This window comes from Rhyacophila brunnea, unplaced genomic scaffold (assembly GCF_057557595.1).
Source record: "Rhyacophila brunnea isolate RB1 unplaced genomic scaffold, BYU_Rbru_1.0 scaffold_9, whole genome shotgun sequence".
Classification (NCBI taxonomy): Eukaryota; Metazoa; Arthropoda; class Insecta; order Trichoptera; family Rhyacophilidae; genus Rhyacophila; species Rhyacophila brunnea.
In genome coordinates this window covers 19,036,161-19,054,680 of record NW_028233361.1, presented here as the reverse complement: position 1 = coordinate 19,054,680, position 18,520 = coordinate 19,036,161, and the positions used below count along the sequence as shown (strand labels likewise).

At 35.1% G+C, this 18,520-nt stretch overlaps 1 protein-coding gene across 2 annotated transcripts in view; it reads right to left on the bottom strand.

Moving 5' to 3' along the window:
• Window positions 1-12,444, bottom strand: part of Mrtf (Myocardin-related transcription factor) — a 191,375-nt gene extending 178,931 nt beyond the window's left edge. The window contains exon 1 of one of the 2 annotated variants that reach the window (XM_085959372.1): window positions 12,281-12,444. Coding sequence is in view for 1 of the 2 variants with exons in the window: in XM_085959371.1 (XP_085815497.1) it covers window positions 6,353-6,410 (58 nt within the window). In the remaining variant the exon portion in view is untranslated. Of the gene's footprint in view, window positions 1-6,352; window positions 6,686-12,280 lie in introns of those variants that run through there. The other variant, XM_085959371.1, reaches the window with a different exon arrangement.
• Between the last annotated feature and the right edge of the window lie 6,076 nt (window positions 12,445-18,520).

The window sequence follows — 18,520 nt, the reverse complement described above, 5'->3', positions numbered from 1 at the left end:
CGCGTTGAAACAATAATTAGAAAATAAATAAAAGGTTATAGATTTTATAATATAAGTAAAACGCCTTTTATGCAAATATTCGGTTAACGTTAATTCATTAAGGGGGGACATGCTCGTCGAAGGTCAAAATTGAGTTTTTATTGTATTTTCAAACCATGATCCTGGACACTCCTTAAACGATGTAGATAATCTATTTATATAATTTTGAAGCCGTATTATCCTTTATAGTTATTTTAAACATTTGATGACTGCATAAAGTATTTTTGTTACATAAAATAGTATTCTTTTAAACCTCTCGCTCTAATGTTTTAGAATATAGTCATATTTCGGTACATAACTGTGCAGTGGTGTTAAGATTTTTTACATTTATTAATTTTTAAACGCATTTATAAAACCATTAAGTAGTATAATTTATTACGAGATAATTTTTGTAAAATATTCACGATAAAAAATTATATTGATAATCTCTGTGATCCCAAATTTGACAAGAATTAGGCATTTTATTATTAAAAAAATCGGCAAGATTAACACATTTGAAGATGATTCTAAAGATACTTATTATAAGCTATGTCTTTGACCATTCAAGTGTGATAAACATCTTATGAATAATGATTGCTTTATAATAATTATTGACCTAAGAATAAGGTAGTGTTTTTTTGAAATACGCCATTTCTTTTGGCATTCCCCAATGGTTAAGCTACAACATACGGCAGTAGCCATAAATTGACAAACTATAATTAAAGTAGGGAGTAAAATTATGTTAACGCGCGTGTTTGAACATGTACCTAACCGAATTTATTTTTATTTTTTTTAAACGGTACATGTTCAAACACGCGCGTCAATATCATTTTACTCCCTACTTCAATTATAGTTTGTCAATTTATGGCTACGGCCGTATGTTGTAGCTTAACCACTGGGGAATGACAAAAGAAATGGCGTATTTCAAAAAAACACTACCTTATTCTTAGGTCAATAATTATTATAAAGCAATCATTATTCATAAGATGTTTATCACACTTGAATGGTCAAAGACATAGCTTATAATAAGTATCTTTAGAATCATCTTCAAATGTGTTAATCTTGCCGATTTTTTTAATAATAAAATGCCTAATTCTTGTCAAATTTGGGATCACAGAGATTATCAATATAATTTTTTATCGTGAATATTTTACAAAAATTATCTCGTAATAAATTATACTAATGGTTTTATAAATGAGTTTAAAAATTAATAAATGTAAAAAATCTTAACACCACTGCACAGTTATGTACCGAAATATGACTATGTTCTAAAACATTAGAGCGAGAGGTTTAAAAGAATACTATTTTATGTAACAAAAATACTTTATGCAGTCATCAAATGTTTAAAAAAACTATAAAGGATAATAAGGCTTCAAAATTATATAAATAGATTATCTACAACGTGTAAGGAGTGTCCAGGATCATGGTTTGAAAATACGATAAAAACTCAATTTTGACCTACGACGAGCACGTGGGCCGTTAACGTATAAAAAACTGATAAAATTTGTGCATCGCACGAGTGTTGCAGAATTTAGCGTTCAAAATATGTAATGTTTTTCATGCAAATTAGGTTTTAAAAGATTCTCGGGTCGCCACCTTTCACTAAAATATCCTCTCAGCCGACAACTCTTGACATAAGATGTCCCAACAATAATTACAAGATAAAAAGAACTTTTTATATACGTTTTTAAATTTTCTCTTGAATCATATAAACTTGACAATTCTATGTATTAATAAATACTTTTTTTTGTACTAAATAGAAATACTGAATAAATATTATAGAATAGGTACTGAAATGTCATTTTGACATTTCATATTGATTTCCATAATAACGCACGTATATATTAATAATTTTGTTGCTGGGACCCCCTTAGCAACCAATAATAGTGTTTTACTTTTTACGATTTTTTTTCCGAAATAGCTTTCCATACAAAACAGAATTAACTGAAAATTACTTCAATTCTGCTTAAAGATGACTAAAAGTATTAAAAGAATGCATTTCTCGTTTTCTGATATATTCTGAAAGTTTCAAATGTCTAGCTAGTCGGGAAGTTAGTTAAAAATCGATTACAAGATTTGTATTGGACAAACAAGAAAAAATTTGTACTGGACAAACAAGAATACGAGCTAATAAAAACGTGGTAAAATAATGCATTAAATGAAAAACGTGTGTTGGCTTTAGTCAATATGTGTAGTTAAGTAACGCACATTTCTTACGCATTTTAAATTTAAAGTTTACAAGTAATTAGTAAATCAACTGTGAGGTGAGTTGATATCCGCTCCCACCCTCATACTAACCAATGTTCGTATGGTTAATTCGTCGGTGTCTTACTATAATAATATGCACTGATTGGATGTCTACAAAAAAATGTTATGATTTCCATAGCAATGTAAAAAAATAAAGATAAGGGGTGGCTTTTTGGGATCCTGCACGATGGTTTTCGATGGGACTCTATATTATGTATATTATAGAATTATAGACCGTGTTAAAACATAAAATATGTTCCTTAAATTCTTAAATATATTGTAACCTCACCAGCTCGGATCCGGAGCCCCCAGATGTGAATCCAGTACCATACGCACTGGATTACGAGAACCGCTCTGTTATGAATGACAATGGCTATTCTCAACATTACACAAGACATTTTTATTAGTTTTATTATTATCATGGTCATTAAATTAAAATTAAGACAATGTAACATCTAATCCAGTATTACTAACCTTACTATAATTTTGATTCCACGCAAAATATAAAATAGTAAGCTATACCTTTCTGTTGTGTGTGGTGTCTGTGTTGGCAGACACAACAGCCTTCGGTGATTGAAGTTATCACGAAGAGACGCTTTACGTGACTGGGTCACGTATTCCGGATGCCGCCAAAGAGTGCGACACTTCGTACCCGTATAAGGGTTCCGTCACCGTCGCCGGCCCTCTCTCACCCTGCAGCGGTGCTACAAGAGCGACCTACGAGCTGCAGGTCTGACATGGCGGGAGGCGCAAGAGTTGGCGATGCGATGGACCGAGGGAAATGGCACCAACTTGTGCATGCCCTATGCCCCAATGTTGGGACGTGACAGGGTGGAAGAAGAAGAAGAATACCTTTCTAGGTACCTTTGCTTAAAATACATACTATAATTTTGACGGATTAAATATGAAAAAATATTCCCTGTAGTATAATCAGCATAGAAAATACAGCAACACAGAACTAATCATACGTTATACGTAATAAATTAACCCTCTTTACTTATAAACAGATTGCATGGATTATAAATTATAAGTTCAAGGGTGAAAAGAGTAACTGAGTATCCAGAGTCAAACGTAAAACTATAATTATTATAAAACTCGCAGTTATTTCATCGCTCATGAACAGTAAATATGTCAAGAAAAAGAATAATCGCGGAATAACAACTCCAATAAGCACCCTCAGTCCACTGTATCCATCAATCATAATAACATACGCTTCGTAAAAATATTTTGGCAAATAAGTAGGTATAACGCGTAATTTTTTCAAAAAATTGACCATGAGATGTGTCCTAAGCTACCAGAAAGCATAATGAATATAACAGTGCCAAATTCCACAATGGATACAATTTAATTAATTAATACTTAACGACAAAAACTGTAATTAATTTAATAATCTGGCGCCAGTGTCTTGTCTTTATGACTATAGAAAATGTATTTATCTCAGCCTGTATTGAATCACCTGTCCTCGCATTTGATTGTTACATACACGTCATGTTACTATACTATTTAATTTCCATATTGATAACGTCGAAGTTAGCATTACTTAGTGCCAATCAATATTTAGTAGAACTTGATAGTTTCAATGGAATAATAATTTACAAACACCAAATATCTACCGGAATAATTATAACACTATCTATTTTGTACACACCATGTTGTGGCAAGGCTTATCAATAATTGATAATGCATAACAAATAAGAAAATATAAAATCCTATGATGTAGTTTTTATTGAATTTCAATTCCAATATGGCATTAAACACTGCTGGAACTACCATCAAAATTGAATAGTGGGTACTTAATTGATATTAGGTATTCATCAGGCGTGCTCAATGGGTCGATCTTGGCCATATTCGTAATTTCTGGCAACGTTTGTTAATTTTTCACAAAAAACGTTTACTGACAAGAGCATATCCTAAAAGAAGATATATAATTTAATTATTTTTAATTGTTCAGTACGTCCTATGTTAGTATTTAAAGTCAAATTTTTACATACACAAAAAACGGAGTATCTTATAATAATATATACCTACGCCTACTTATTATAAAATCAATCTTAGTAATTGGAAGATTATATAAAAACTTTAGTCGAGAAAAATATTAAAATATTATGTATTCTTACTTATATATTTTTTCTTTGGATCCACATAGTCATGTAAAGTGATATCATCGTTTTTCGCACACTGATTCCTATACTGAAGATTTCTTAAGATTACATACCCCATGATGAACGCCTGGTCGAAGATAATATTATCAAAACATAATAATAATAATTATGTTATATTTTTATGTAAAAAGTCAACCGCAACAACAGAGAAGTTGGCGACCCCTGGTATATATATTAATACGATCGTGTTTTGGGTTAAGAGAATTAGCTCTTATTTAATAATAAAAAATACTAAAGTTTAATCAAAAACAGAAAAATATTGATTACAAAACAACAACATAATATTTAGAACATATTATATCAAGCGTAAAGTAATTATTGTATTCTTTACTGTCCCGGGTGTTTTCGTCGTGACTATTCAAATTTAATAATTATGTAGTACCTATATATTATATGAATAAACGGTAAAATTGCAATAAGTAGGTAATTATTTCACACACTTATTATCTTATCATTGTCAAATCGTAATACTTATCGTAGATGTCACGGATTATCTCCTATATAAATTCAGTCTCATACAGATAGACTATTCACTCTTCACACCCACTCAATTAGATATTTAAATTATTCAATATATACCTATAATAATATATTATATAGATCACGTCTTACAATCTGTAGTTATTTTTAACATACATAAGTATAAATCATCAATGCGAAAACTAAAACTAGCTATTATATGTGTATATAATAGATTTTCATTTATATTCAGGAAAATCTATAGACGTCAAAAAACAAATATAATGTAGGTATAATCAATAATAAAAACATAAGACACGTACATAAATAACTTCATGTTAGTATAAATTTACTAGATATTTTTATTATATTTGGTTGATTATTAAAATCATAGGGTGAGGGAGCACAATTCGTTTAAAATGTCATTAATTTATTAAATCGATATTGTCGTAGACTCATAACTTAGGAACAAAATGCTTTTGACAAATTTCATTATATTTTACTCCAGTCTCGAATGGTAATTGAAATTGTTTGTGTTCTAATATTCTTGTTTTAAAGTTTGATTGAAGTTATCAAGCATGACAATTGATAAGAGACTGAATCGTTTGATATTTTTTTTTTTTTTCTTTATTTGGAAGCAATTGAGCTCTTCTCTGAATGGAAGGCTATTCTGCTTTACAATGGTTTACAAAAGTATACATACATTTTTTTTTAACGACAGGCATAAATAGTTACGTAAAATTATTGTAACATTACCAAGAGTAGACTGGAAAGTATAAGAGCATTTGAATAATATGACAGTTGAAACGATTTGTGCGTGAAATAACAACAACACTCGACTTGCCGTTGTAAAAACGGTGTTTTTTATTAATTTATTATTGACGAGACAACATAACACAGGTTATTAACGAGCATCAAGCAATTCACACAGGTGTTAGAGCAACTTCAATCTTCCAAGCCCGGGGCAGCCTCAACTCTTTCACTCGCCACTGACAGGCACCACTAGTAACCGAATCCAAACCCAATCAATGACTTGTCAAAAGATAAGGCTAAACGATAAAAAGGGTGTAGTGTCCAATGAGAAGTATCTGAGAAGGTGTTCCAGTCAGGTTGTAGAAACAAGTCACTAAACTGATTATAAAGAGATACGCATCAACTTAAGGAGATGGCTAGAGAGGCTTGACTCGAGATGTAGAAGTTTTGGCTCGGAAATCACTATCGAGGTTAAATTTAAGAGTCTGGAATATATTTGCTCAAAACTGTTTTCAAACTAGATCATTATTTCTCCTATATACATAAAAAAAAAACACTAGGTTGAGACTACACAAACACCTCCTCATTTATGTCGAGCATCATGTTAAACGTCAAAATAAAAGGGATGAGGTCGGTCACTAGTGCTGGAGTGAAAGAGCGGAAGCAAACGTCATCCTCGAAGGAGGCGGAAGTCAGTCAGTGAGGGTACAGACCGTCACAATGCTTGCAGCGCTTTGGCTCTGGTTCCCCCGATCGGTCTCGGACCGGCATGTCGGCGGGGACGCGACCCGCTCAGGGCTGCGGGGGGCGGGGGCGAGGGCGACGCGGCGGCGCTCCTCGCATGGCCGCGGGGGCCCTCAGCGCCGGACGGCCGCCGCCCCCGAGCGCCGCATCCGACAGCGATGGCGGTCGAGCCGACGGGAGAGCTCTCCCGCCTGAGACATCTACAGAGTCGAAGGATAGTTCGCGCGCGCGAGGCCGAGCAGGAAGAGGCGCGGACGAAACGTTCTAACGGATGATATGCGGTCGGCGACGGAGCCGCTACTGGCGGTCCCGGCGGCGCTGGCCCCCGTCGGTCCTCCGCGCCGCGTCGCGCCCCCGTTTCCCGCGGGCTATTCCCGGCAGCGTGAGTCACGCGCCTGCGCTCGCGCCACCGGACAGCGCGCGTCGACAGGATCGCCTCGAGAACCCTGCGCGCTCTGCAGTCTGCACCGGCCAGACTGTTACCAGACAGGCCTTGCCTCCGAACCCCCATGACAATGAATACGTGCGAAGATTTCCCTATTGACAGAAAAATCGCGACAATAGGGACCACGCTACTTACTGCACATACTATCGTCAATTGCTTGCTAATGTAAATGTAAGCAACAATGTCGAAACTACCATGACTTAAATTTTGCGCATTAAAAAACAATTATAAGACCCACAAAAATAGTAATGCCCACATGATGGTCTCTATAATTATGTTATAAAATTATCTTAATCTGATATTACATGTTCATAAGAGTTTTCCAAAGCTATAACATTGTCTTCGTGAGAGTTTTCATAAGTATGCCCACGTGGTAGCCACGTGAATAGCATCCACTTCGCGCATCATCCAAGATTTCAAGAATACACCTCACAAGAAACAATCTAAATATGAGAACCTGCCGACAACAGCATACGTGTAGCGTTGGAGGTGAGAGCGCCGTTACACCGTACAATACGAGCATACCGTGGGAATTTCCACAGTCGTGTGGGAATTGGATTTTAATAGGAATACTTGCCTACTTACTTAGCAACAAAAAAAGAATTGCAATCAGCTGTTGAAGAATAACTATTCTCATTCACGAGTAAGATAAAATGTCAAAAATAAATTTAAAAAAAAAACATTTTGACAATAATACTCCCAGAAGACACAAGCGAATAATGATAAGGTAAGAAAAGATATTATCATCAAAAGATAATGATTTTTTTTAAAGAGATGTTATCTTTTTTCATATATTTGCATTTCAACGAGTGGTAATATCCCTTTGCATATCGACAGCACCAAATTTACAATATAATCAAACGCGTATTTTTTTATAAAATTCTTCTCACTTCTTTCAAAATCAAATTAAGAACAAGAAACACTTAAATATTTTTATTTTCTGTACGTATTTCCACAATTATATTTAGGTAGGTGCATAAAAACCAATTGAGAATATCCTAAGGATGAAAACGGACTTGTTATAAGTAAATAATACGAATACAAATAAGAAAAATGACTTCAATATTATTTGAAGAGTTTATTTATAATGTAATGTATGTTCATTACTTACTTTGCAGTACATACTTAACAGTGAAAGAAAGAAAAACTAAAAAAAATACATTTCAGACTCTATTGACATCAAGTGCGTAAGGCGCTGGCCTTTCATCTTTCGGATCCGGGTTCGATTCCGGTGAGGTCACAATAGATTTAAGTATGTGCTTTTAATAAAATTATCATTTTACTTAAATATGTAATTATTATTCATATCAAGTAAAAAAATTGCTTTTTTTAAATTTGTTAAGTAATACAAAAATATCTGTATTGTATAACAATTAATTGACAATGTCCCTTTGAAGCGGACGAAACCGGTCCTAAAAATACTAAAAGATGTAGAATTAGTACTATATGTTGTGTTTTATTTATTATATTGCATCGATTGTACCATTGTAGTTATTTAAAACAGTAAATAAAATCTCGCCTCCTCTATCATCGCGAACAACGACTACCGTATCTCATCTGCAATACCTATCTTCTATCGAACCAAAGAATACCACTTGTACCTATAACAGAATATTACAGGTCTATGATAATAATTATCTGTTCAATTAGTATAATGCTATATGTTTTTACTAAGAATTGGTTTTGTAAATGCTTGATAATGTCGATTTTATTTATAATAATAATGATAACGAGATAATGAATATTTTACATGTAGTGTTTTTGAAATGTCCATTAATTATAAACCAATATTTATTTTTTTGCCATGTCAAATCCTAAGAAGATCATGTGGACCTCCATAGAGTGGAGGTTTGTATTACGTAACCGATTTTTGTTTTTTATTACGAAAAATGTATGTCAGCCACTTGCTCAACACATTAAGTCTATACTCTTACTCCAAACACACATTGAAAAACAATATAATAATGTATACAAACATAATTTTTTTTCGAAATCAATGTAAGTTTTGTTTCATTTCAATTTATTAGATATACTTATATAGGGGCACCAAAATTCCAAATGCTCAAAGCTCCTGAGTACCTATATGAATACGACTCTAATGGCAACTGGTGACGTCTCTATAGGCATGAGCTCTACAAACTTTTTGATGATCCCAACGTCATCTAGTTTATAAGAACCCAGCGGTTGCAATAGATCAACCAAGTACCTAATATATATGGATTATCAAGGACCGACAAAGCACCTCACGTTTAATGATCCAGAAGGCAAACGGGGGTGTGGGAAGACCACGACTTCGGTGACTTGTTGGCATACAGAGAGACGTACAAGCGCTAAAAATGCTTCATCACATGAAGATAACGATGGATCGAGCAGAGTGGAAGAGTCTATTAAGTATTATATTGCACAATACTTACTTTGGAAACGCACACTGGCCCGAATTCAGCGGTTACAGGTGCAAGTCCCGTCGGGTATCGTATTGTTTTTTTTAAATGATTTTTAATAGTGGGTAGGTATATCCATGAGATATTTTCAAATTATCCCTTACAGACCCTGCACTCACTCTTGTGAGGGTCACTTTAGTATGGAATAAATAATTATTTTGGTAGTGTATGTGGTTTGGCCCTGGCTCACATGAAAGTGAGTGTAGTTGGCAGAGTGAAAACAGTCATCCTTAATTCTATACGTGCGTCGGTTGGCGACACTGGAACATTGCAAAGTGACATTTTGACAGCACTGTGTAAGGAGCATTCTGTGTGAGTACTTTATTGATTTTATTACCAAAAAATTGTTCCCAATGATATTTTTGGGATGAATAATGTAATAAACATATCCTGCAACATATTTAACTAGTTTTTGAAGTCATAACTATTAATTTATTATGTTTTTGACATGTTCAATCTTGTGACTCACGTTTGTGAGTGCCAGGTCTCAACAGTCACTAAATTACCAATTTTCATCTTTTTACTCATTAGGAATTTCATATTATTTGAAGATTAAAGAACTTAATTATATTGATTTATGTTGTTATACATGTTGTTTATATTTATTATATTTATTTTAGATTTCAAAATGGAAAATATTGAATCTGATAAATAATTTAATAGGAAATGGAGATAATTCCGATGTTGAGTAAAAAGACGATGATGAGAATGATTTTGATTACATTCCGCCAACTATCGACAAAGATGACTCATCAGATTCGAATTTTGACACCGATGGTAATTTGTGGAACTTACATGTAGCACCACAATCATCCACTACAACCATAGGTTTTATTCTTGTACATCAATTTTATTAGTAATTTCTAACTAATTAATATTGTATTTAATATATATTGTTATAATTGTTCATTGTGCCCCATATTAAAAATAAAAAAATGTCTCAAAATCGTAAAAAACAGTTCTTTACATTTTACATTTCAACTTTCCATTCCTATTATTGTAGTGTTTGAGACCCGACCATCACAAATGTGAGGGTCGCTTTTTCTAAATAACGAAGAAAGTAAAAAAAAAAAAAAATATATTTTTGATTTCTTCAAACCCATTTTAGATATGTTTTAAAGAGAAAACCGTTAAAAGTATTCAATTTTAGGCTTGGGTCTGTAAGGGTTAAGTATGTTCACAATAGATATAGAATGTTACATTCTCAAATCTTGTGTCGTATTCGTTGCATAAAAAAATAGTTTACAACTCAATTATTTAAGCATTAAAGCCTTAAAACTTAAACTAAGTAAGTATTTACGATTCTCCAAATAATGACAAAATTTATTATTACTTAGCTTTCTCATTCTGGTGGCCATCTGGAGTACTTAATCACATCTAGTATTCCTAAAGAGAATTAAACTTAAATAATGTAATATACCTAAATAGGCGGCTCTCGTGGTGCAGTGGGTAAGGCGCTGGCCTTCCACCCGAGAGCCACCATTCGATTCCCGGTCATGACAAAAACATTTATGTGTTTTTCTCAAAGCCTGGGTGTTTGTGATTGTTCAAAATTACTAACAACCACCTTGTACGAACAACTTGGTAACAAGAAAAGAAGAAAAACTTGGTAACACCAAAATAAAAAAAAATGTATTCTCTTAGTTATCGAATAATATTACAATATATTGCTTATGATGTGTATCTATACCTACAAAGGCATTAAGTATATTAATATCTAGGTATGTTATTGTTGTGTGCAATTCCTAGTGTAAAGAATGTATGTAGCAAAGTTAACTAAAGGGTATCAAATATAATTTACTTAATAGTTGCTTACTATTTATGTAATTATTTTATGTATTTTTATGTAACTTATGTAATTTATTTATTATATTCACAATGTTAACAAACAGGCATTTTATTTTAAGGAGGTAGGTAACTGTAATTCAGGTAGGTATATTATTCGCTGGTATGAAGATAAAAATCTACTATAATATTTATGTCATAATGTTATAACTATGAATGTTCACTCATTGATATTCTAAAATATAATACATATTATATAAATGTATCTACATATCCCTGCTATTAATACTTACTGCACAATTACTATGATCAGATAAGATGAGATAATGTAAGTACTTAAGCAATCTACTTATCAATATACCTAGGTATGTATTCAAACCATTAGAAAACTGTACGCAGATGACATGCTAGAATTACTTTCAAATTAATAATTCAGATAACATAAGGGTCGGTATGTGACATTCATGCAAGCTAATACAATTAATAGTTACCTATGCATAATTTTCACAAACATTGATTTTCATAATATGGATATCAAATTACTTATGGATCTATATAAAACATAATTAGGTATATGGGACTGTAGTTGGAAAGCTAAGTCTTTTAATTTCAAGTGGCTACTGTGAACTATAAGAAAAATAACTGTCATGGGAATGATTGGTGAAAAAATGAGAAAAATCATAATAGTGGTGCACCATTGGCGTTAATTTTGACAGTAAATTAATCCATACTATTCAATGTATCGCCAATCGTACAACAATTTCGTTATTTGAATGCATTTGAGGGGTTCTAAGGTATTTGAAAAAAAATGACAGCTAATAGAGGTTATGGCTATTAGACACAACAATCATTTTTCAAGTGGTTGCATGATTCTGTCATTGTGCCAAAATCATTGTTTTATGTATAACACGTTAAAAATAGCTGCATTATCACTGTACCAGCTTATAAAATAAAATATAGATAAAAATTAATGCAAATTACTCGCTACGTCACAATATTGGCTTTGACATGACCTAACCCCTTTCCGTTTGAAATGCGCAATGAACAACCCACCCGTGAATAACCGTGCTGGAATTTTTTTAAGTAATTATCCTATTGTTAAATGTCATCAATATACAGAATGTAATCATGCAAAAGAAATAAAACACATGACAATTATCAGCTGCAAATAGATGTCTAGTGGGCGGAGAACTAACGTACTAACTGCGACTTTAAAATGAACTTACGTTTTCCACGGACTCCAGATTAACTCCAAACGGTGTACGAATGCCAGACAAATTGTTCATTTATTGTACAACATAAAATTGACACTCACTGAAACACCGAGAACACTCTTATTATTTAAATTACTCAAAAACAAACCGTGGACGACAGCTACGGCCATTTTTACAGGTTAGGCAACTTTTGTGTTTTGTAATTTTGTTTCGCATAGTGCTGCCAGTACTGATGCATAAAGTATCCATAAGATTAATTGAAATTACCTCTGTAGACAATATAAATATTTTCTAAGAATATAAGGCTATTTTTAATTAAAGGTATGGTGAAATAATATTTGGGTAAAAAAAACATTATTATCATTTTACGTACCTGCTAACTTTGAAACTTGCTTATGGCTAACATCATTTTTGATGAATATTGGTATAGTTATTAATTACTTAATCTATGCTTTATTGACGATGTTGTCGACGTCCTACTGTTCTTCCTAAACCTATACAGACATCCAAACGGATATACCTTACCACAGAAATATTAAAAATCACTTTTACAAGATATTATTAAGTAGGTACCTTTAAGATTGTTTACAATATCCCTGTAGTCCAATGCGTATGTGCTGGCCTTTTATCTGAAGGCTCCGGGTTCAAAGGCGTGATGGTAATTTTTTCATTCTATTAAACTGACTCCCCATGTCCTTTTGCAGTGTTTTAATTATGTTACATAATTATTATGACGTCTTTGGCAACTTCATACGTCTTGATCGTATTAAGCCTAACAATTATTATTATTTATTTTGTTTAAACTAAGATTGTCTTTGTATGTAAATAGATACCTACCTACCTACAACTCCAAGCACTTTATTTTTATTTTTTAGAAACTACTTGCCTTGGAAAATTTATATATATTTTATTTTATAAAAACATCTTTGTTGAAACACAGAAGTACTCCGACTAAATTGTATTTGGAAAAGGGGAATATATATTCGCACAATTGAATAGACTGTTTTCACAAAGCGCTGACAACATTTAAAAAGATGTTCGTCACATCGGAAATGGATGATATTCACAAATCAACTACAACACTCAAATGATCGATTTGCACTAAGGAAAAAGAAGTCTTCACGTATCAATATACTATTGTAACCAATTAATCGTAAAAGAATACAAACACTATGAAAATTAGGTTTAATGATTTTAAACAATATTTTGGCAAAACATAAGTATGTATTAGGCACCTACTTTCAGATTCAAATAATACTATAAATACCTATTTAGAAAGTGACGTTAATTAAAAGTTAGGTAATTGTGCCGCAGATGCCGTCATGAGCTTTTATGATTTTTTTTACGAAAACAGTTTATTCCAGTAGACAATTATAATAAATACCTTTTTCTGTCGGCAGATAGGTTTTTCGATCCAATAATTGTTAATTTAAAATTTGAAATGCTCATAGATTTTGATACTTCATTATCACAATCTAAGATTATATTATTAGGTACCTAATATTAGGTTGGGGTAGGTTAGGTTAGGTTAGGTTAGGTTAGGTTAGGTTAGTTTAGTTTAGGTCAGGTCAGGTTAGGTTGGGTTAGGTTAGGTTAAGTTGGGTTAGGTTAGGTTAAGTTATATTAGGTTAGATTACGTTAGAATAGGTTAGGTTAGGTTTAGTTAAAAAATGATACTTATACAATCTCATGACGGCATCTGCGCCACATTTACCAAAATTTATATCGATGAACCGAAAAAGATATACCTAGGTGGTGTTATTTGGTTGTAAATTTACATCAAATAATATATGAACGATAGCAGCACGAATATACACATATATATTACTGCGTTAAACATTAATTATATTGACACCTAAGCATCATTTTTGCGATTGCCTTCTAATAAATTGTATTCCTGCTACAATTATTAGTTTGACATTTGTGAATTTCTACCTTTTCTTTGTGATGAACAATTTTACAAATGTGTGCAGTTGTCAAAATTGAGTGAACTTATATTTACAATGAGTGATTTATGATTTTTGTTTTGTGAAACAAACTATTTTATGTGATTTCATATATTTATTTGTGAAATCATTTAATATATGTGAAAACCACTTTCCAAATGTTAAAGTTATTTTTTTTTGTGAATTTTGATTATTGCATTGTGCGATTAATTTCCACCCAATATTAAATGGGGAATATATTATTATATTCGCAAAATTGAATAGACTGTTTTCACAAAGCGCTGACAACATTTAAAAAGATGTTCGTCACATCGGAAATGGATGATATTCACAAATCAACTACAACAATCAAATGATCTATTTGCACTAAGGAAAAAGTAGTCTTCACGTATCAATATACTATTGTAACCCAATTAATCGTAAAAGAATATAAACACTATGAAAATTAGGATTTTAAACAATATTTTGGCAAAAAATAAGTATGTATTAGGTCCCTAAAATCAGATTCAAATAATACTATAAATACCTATTTAAAAAGTGACGTTAATTAAAACTTAGGTAATTGTGCCGCAGATGCCGTCATGAGATTTTATGATTTTTTTTTACGAAAACAGTTTATTCCATGTAGACAATTATAATAAGTACCTTTGTCTGTCGGCGCGTAGGCTTTTCGATCCAATAATTGTTAATTTAAAATGCTCATAGATTTTGATACTTACTTCATTATCACAAACTAAGATTATATTAGGTAATATTAGGTTGGGGTAGGTTAGGTTAGGTTAGGTTTTTTTTTTTTTTTTTTTTTAAATATGGGAGTTGCATTTATTATTGACCTTGCTTATTATGTACAAGGTTTGTAGATCTTCAATTGGAGTTTTCTTTATTTATTAGTCTTTTTTTTACTATATAGTTTTTTTTTTTTTTTATTAATTTACTATATAGTGTTGGGATCAGGAGGGATATACTACTGTGGGTCTTAACAGGAACTTCTCCGCATTTGCTCTTGTGAAGAGGAAACCACAGAAAACTCTTCAGGAGATCGTCGCTATAGGATTGGTTTCCCGAATATCCGTTTTTGTCGAAATCGACATTTTAATGCAGAATGTTTTTCTGTATCTAATTGGACTAGAACCATCCCTTTCTTTAAATTACTTTGTAATGGTAATGAATACATCATTCATATGCTGTAAAAATAACAATTTAAATATCTCCATGTATTTAAATATAGGATTATGAAATTTGTTTTTCGTCTCCTGAACATTTGGTCTATTCGGGAAACCAATCCTACAGCAACGAGATGACGGACTGTTGACAGAAATCACCAGGCCTTCCGTTTGACTTGAAGAGTGTTCGGCATTTTGTGTCCTGGCTTCGTTTATTTTGCCAATATCCTGCACTATTTTAATCATGTATGATACTACCTTTCGTGATAGTTCCTTGTGAACTATCACGGATCCGATGTCGCATAGGTCCTCATCTAGACTCCTGCATCGCGCCTCCAGCTGCTGTCTTTGGAAGCTGAAAATGAGGCAATGCATGGTCAGGTTAGGTTAGGTTGGGTTAGGTTAGGTCAGGTTGGGTTAGGTAGGTTCCTCCCTGCGTCTGTCACCTTGCCGTGGTAGGGAGGCTTCAGCTGCTCCGGCAGTCACCAAGAACAGACAACGTCTTTAATCCAAGATAAAGTGGAAGGCATCGTGCTGATGGATGAGTGGTCTGTAGACGCAAAATAACAGGCCGCAAACGATCCCTGATAGGTACCTGCCAACCCCTATGAGTATCCTGGCTTATCCGGCTATGCGGGGCTCTGGTCGGACGGACTTTTTTTCCCTAGCTACTCGTGGGATATATTATGGAGAAAAAAATAAAACAAACGATGATATGTGGAAGATATTTGACTTACTAGATGGGCGGGTAAATTCTTTAATGGTTTACATTAAAGAAAAAACCAACGTACACGCCCCAATTAAAGAAGGGCTAGTTGAAATCACTAGACTGATTCGCGGCTTTGCTGTCCATAAGGATACAGCAAATGCTCTTTCTGCAGAGCTGAAAGTTGTCAAAAACGACAAAACAACGCAGACAGAAAAAAAAGAGAAGAAAACAACTGAAGACAACTGGCAGAAGGTCTCTAAGAGGCCAAGAAAAGCCAAAAGAGTGCCTACCAAACATGAGGCCTCGCAAAAGGCGAATCAGGCTGTGAAAGACCTGCCTCTAGCCGCCAAGAGAATAGAAGGCTCGGAAGGGACGAAATCACGTGTCAAACCATTAAAACGGAAATCGCCTCCTGGACCCAGGAATGAAGCAATTCAGATCCAAACTGAAGGCTCTTCTTTATCTTATGCCGACACACTCAGGAAGATAAAAAAGAGGTAACGCTGAGAGATGTGGAAGTGTCGTCCATTCGAAAATCGAAGCAAGGCGACCTGCTACTCTATATGAGACATGGGACGCAACAAACCGACGAGCTGATGGGGGCCATTGCCAGGGTTCTTGGTGAGAGTGCGACGCTCAGCAAACTTACCCCTAGCGTCACCGTCGAGATACGCGACATTGACGGCGCAACAGATGAGGGTGAGCTCTTTGAGTCGCTATCGGCCGTTTCACCGGAGATAAGAAGGAATGCGAAAATTTTGTCATTGAAACCTGCCTTCGGAGGAACTCAACTGGCAATCGTCAGACTGCCAAGAGTGGCATCTACCGGACTCATCACGGCCGGAAAAGTGCGGATTGGCTGGGTCAACTGCAGGCTGAGACCGCGTGTTCATCTGCCGCGGTGTTTCAGATGCCGTGGATTTTGACACGTGGCAGCCGACTGCAGTAGCTTGGTGGACCGAAGTAAGGAGTGCAACCGGTGTGGCCAGGAAGGCCACAAAGCAGCAGTTTGTCAAAACAAACCGAACTGTACGACCTGCGCTGCCTTAAAAATGAATTGTGACCATCAGACAGGTAGCAGAAACTGCGCAACCTTCAAAGCGTCATTAGAGGAAAAAAGGAAAAAATGTTAAGACTCCTCCAAATCAACCTCGATGGCTGCCAGGTTGCCCAAGATCTGATGGTACAGATAGCTAAAGAGCGACGAGCGGACCTCGTGATTATCTCCGAGCAATACCGCGACGCAGCCAACAGGTGGTATGCGGATACCAACTCGAGATCCGCAATCTACGCACCGACTGGCCAGCTACGCATTACAGGTGTTGGAACCGACAGAGATGGTGGCTGGGTATGGGCAGAAACAGCAGAGCTGAGAATATACAGCTGCTATTTCTCGCCTAACTCTTCTCTCGAGACCTTCGCAAAGGATATCCAACGCCTCGAAGACGACGTGAAGATGTCCACCTTACCAGTGATCGTCGCAGGGGATTTCAACTCTAAAGCTCCAGAGTGGGGTTCAGCTACCACAGACAGACGAGGAGCGATGCTCTCAAATATGGCATCCCACTTGCACCTGCACGCAGCAAATACTGGTAGCAGAAATACTTTTATTCGAGGCAGCAGTGGCTCGGTCATCAACATTACATTTGTGGACGAGCCTATTGCAGGAAGAGTAAAAGATTGGCGGGTCCTTGATATTTACTCAAACAGCGACCACCAGTATATCAGCTTCGAGGTAGAAGAACATCGCACTAGACAACAAGCAAAAATGACAACTGCTGGTTGGGGCGTCCGACAACTCAACTTGGAAGCCTTCGACGAGGCGGTTGAAACAAGACGAGTTGACATAATAAACGCCATAGATAGCGAGACGGGGGCTGAAAACGTGGTCCGATCGCTCAATGATTCACTACGACACATCTGCGATGCATCGATGCCAAGGCGCAGCGGACACACTCAGCGCAAGCCAGTCTACTGGTGGACCGACGAAATTGCTGTGATTCGTCGTGAGTGTCTATCATCCCGACGCCGAGCGCAGCGAAGTCCTTGCAACGAGGAAAAACGGCTTGCTTACCGCGATGCCAAAAAAACATTACAGAGAGCCATCAAAGAGAGCAAGGCGAGATGCTGGGCAGAACTGTGTCACTCAATTAACACCGACCCATGGGGAATGCCCTACAAGTTAGTGCGAAACAAGCTCCGGAAAACAACCGTTGATCTCTACCTCGAGAACCCAAAAAATCTGGAGTCTGTAGTAGATGGACTTTTTCCGCGGCATCCTGAGAGAGGAAAGCAGACAGCGACAGACCAGGATGACGTACTTATTCCATTCTCTCGGGCTGAACTGATAGAAGCAGCAAAGCGGATTAAAGTGGCCAAAGCACCTGGCCCGGACTGCATCCCAAATGCGGTCATTAAGCGAATCGCTTTGAGG